The sequence below is a fragment of the Lactuca virosa genome, chromosome 8, assembly GCF_052849685.1.
Source record: "Lactuca virosa cultivar CGN04683 chromosome 8, Lactuca_virosa_CGN04683_v6, whole genome shotgun sequence".
Taxonomy (NCBI): domain Eukaryota; kingdom Viridiplantae; phylum Streptophyta; class Magnoliopsida; order Asterales; family Asteraceae; genus Lactuca; species Lactuca virosa.
The window spans coordinates 192276567-192278036 of record NC_136433.1 but is presented as its reverse complement, the minus strand read 5'-3'; the positions used below and the strand labels follow the sequence as shown (position 1 = coordinate 192278036).

General features: G+C 38.2%; 1 protein-coding gene across 1 annotated transcript; it reads left to right on the top strand.

The window, feature by feature from the left end:
* Nucleotides 1-389: 389 nt before the first annotated feature.
* LOC145131152 (uncharacterized) lies at nt 390-917 on the top strand. The gene has a single exon (XM_079065879.1). It carries the CDS (start codon nt 390-392, stop codon nt 915-917), a length of 528 nt encoding a protein of 175 aa, XP_078922005.1.
* Nucleotides 918-1470: the final 553 nt, after the last annotated feature.

The window sequence follows — 1470 nt, the reverse complement described above, 5'->3', positions numbered from 1 at the left end:
TGATAAATGACATTGAGGTTGTCAAGCGTGTTTTCATGGTTATTCACATCTTTTTTGTGATCCTCAGCATCCCAAACACAAATAGACGAGCATAATTTGAGGTTAAACATGTCATTGATAAGATTCAATGAATCTCAAAAGATCTATGAATTTCGTAGATTGAAATTGGTGAATTGTTTTACCTACCTTCATAAATTCACAATAAGCTTACAACATCCCTCTTCTTAGTTGTGAATTGTTTTATTGGATCCTAGCCTTGAATATTTATTATAGACTAAAATATTAAGGATTTATATCGACCGACTAAAACTATCTCTCTTATATAGATATATACTCCAGGAGATGCCACTGCTTCTTAATCTTCCAACAACAACTTCACTCTACAATCGATGCTCTCCAAAGAGAAATTAGCTAGTCCAAACTACATGGATTGGATGCAAAATCTCAAAATGACTATGCGATACGAGGGAGACGAATATGTCCTAAAAAAACCTCTAATCGAAATCGATGAGTCAACTGCTACTCCAGAAGAGCTTTCCACCTACAAGAAACACTATGATGACGCAAGAAAGGTCACGTGCATCATGGTTGCAACCATGGTACCTGAGTTTCAAAAGTTCTATGAGGACTATTTGCCGTATGAGATGGGGTTGGATCTTGCAGAAAAGTTCTACAAGAGAGCGCATCAAGAAAAGTATAAGGTCGTCATAACATTAATGTCCTGCAAGTTAAAAGAGGGAGAATTTGTCTGCAATCATAAGCAGAGAATGCTGAGATACGTGGAGCGTCTTGAAAGGCTCAATGTGACTTTTGACGAGGAGATGGCTATTGACATGGTCCTTAACTCCTTTCCACCTTGTTATGATCAGTTCATCATTGCTTATAATTTGAACAATAGAGAGACCACATTGGCCTAACTCCATAACTTGTACCAGACAACTGAATCAGGGATGAAGAATAATCAAGTCCCTTATGCTACAAGTGCTCCTATCCTTTCCACTAGGAAAAAAAAGGAAAGAAGAGGAAGGCTAATCCTAAATTGAAATGGAAGGACAAGGCCCAAGCTGGACCATCTAGCAGTGGGTCAAAGGCAAAACCAAGTTCAGACATTCATGCTCTTAGCGACCCCAAAGAGGCCACTTGCTACTACTATAATGAAAAGGACAATTGGAAATGAAGTTGTACTAAATACTTGCAAGACATCAAGGATTGCAAGTTCAAGCCATTGTCGGCATGTATATACACTAGTCAAGTCAATAACTCACACCTTACTCATTCTTGGAACGTTGATACAGGATATGGATTTCACATTTGTTATGATTTGCAGGGGCTAAGAGAAAGTGAGGAGGTGGAGCATGGAACAATAAATCTGATCATGGGTAATAGGTGATCTTCTCATTTGATCAATATTGGAACTTATGGTCTTGTGCTCGATGGTGATGATAGGATAGATTTGATTAATTGTTGCTA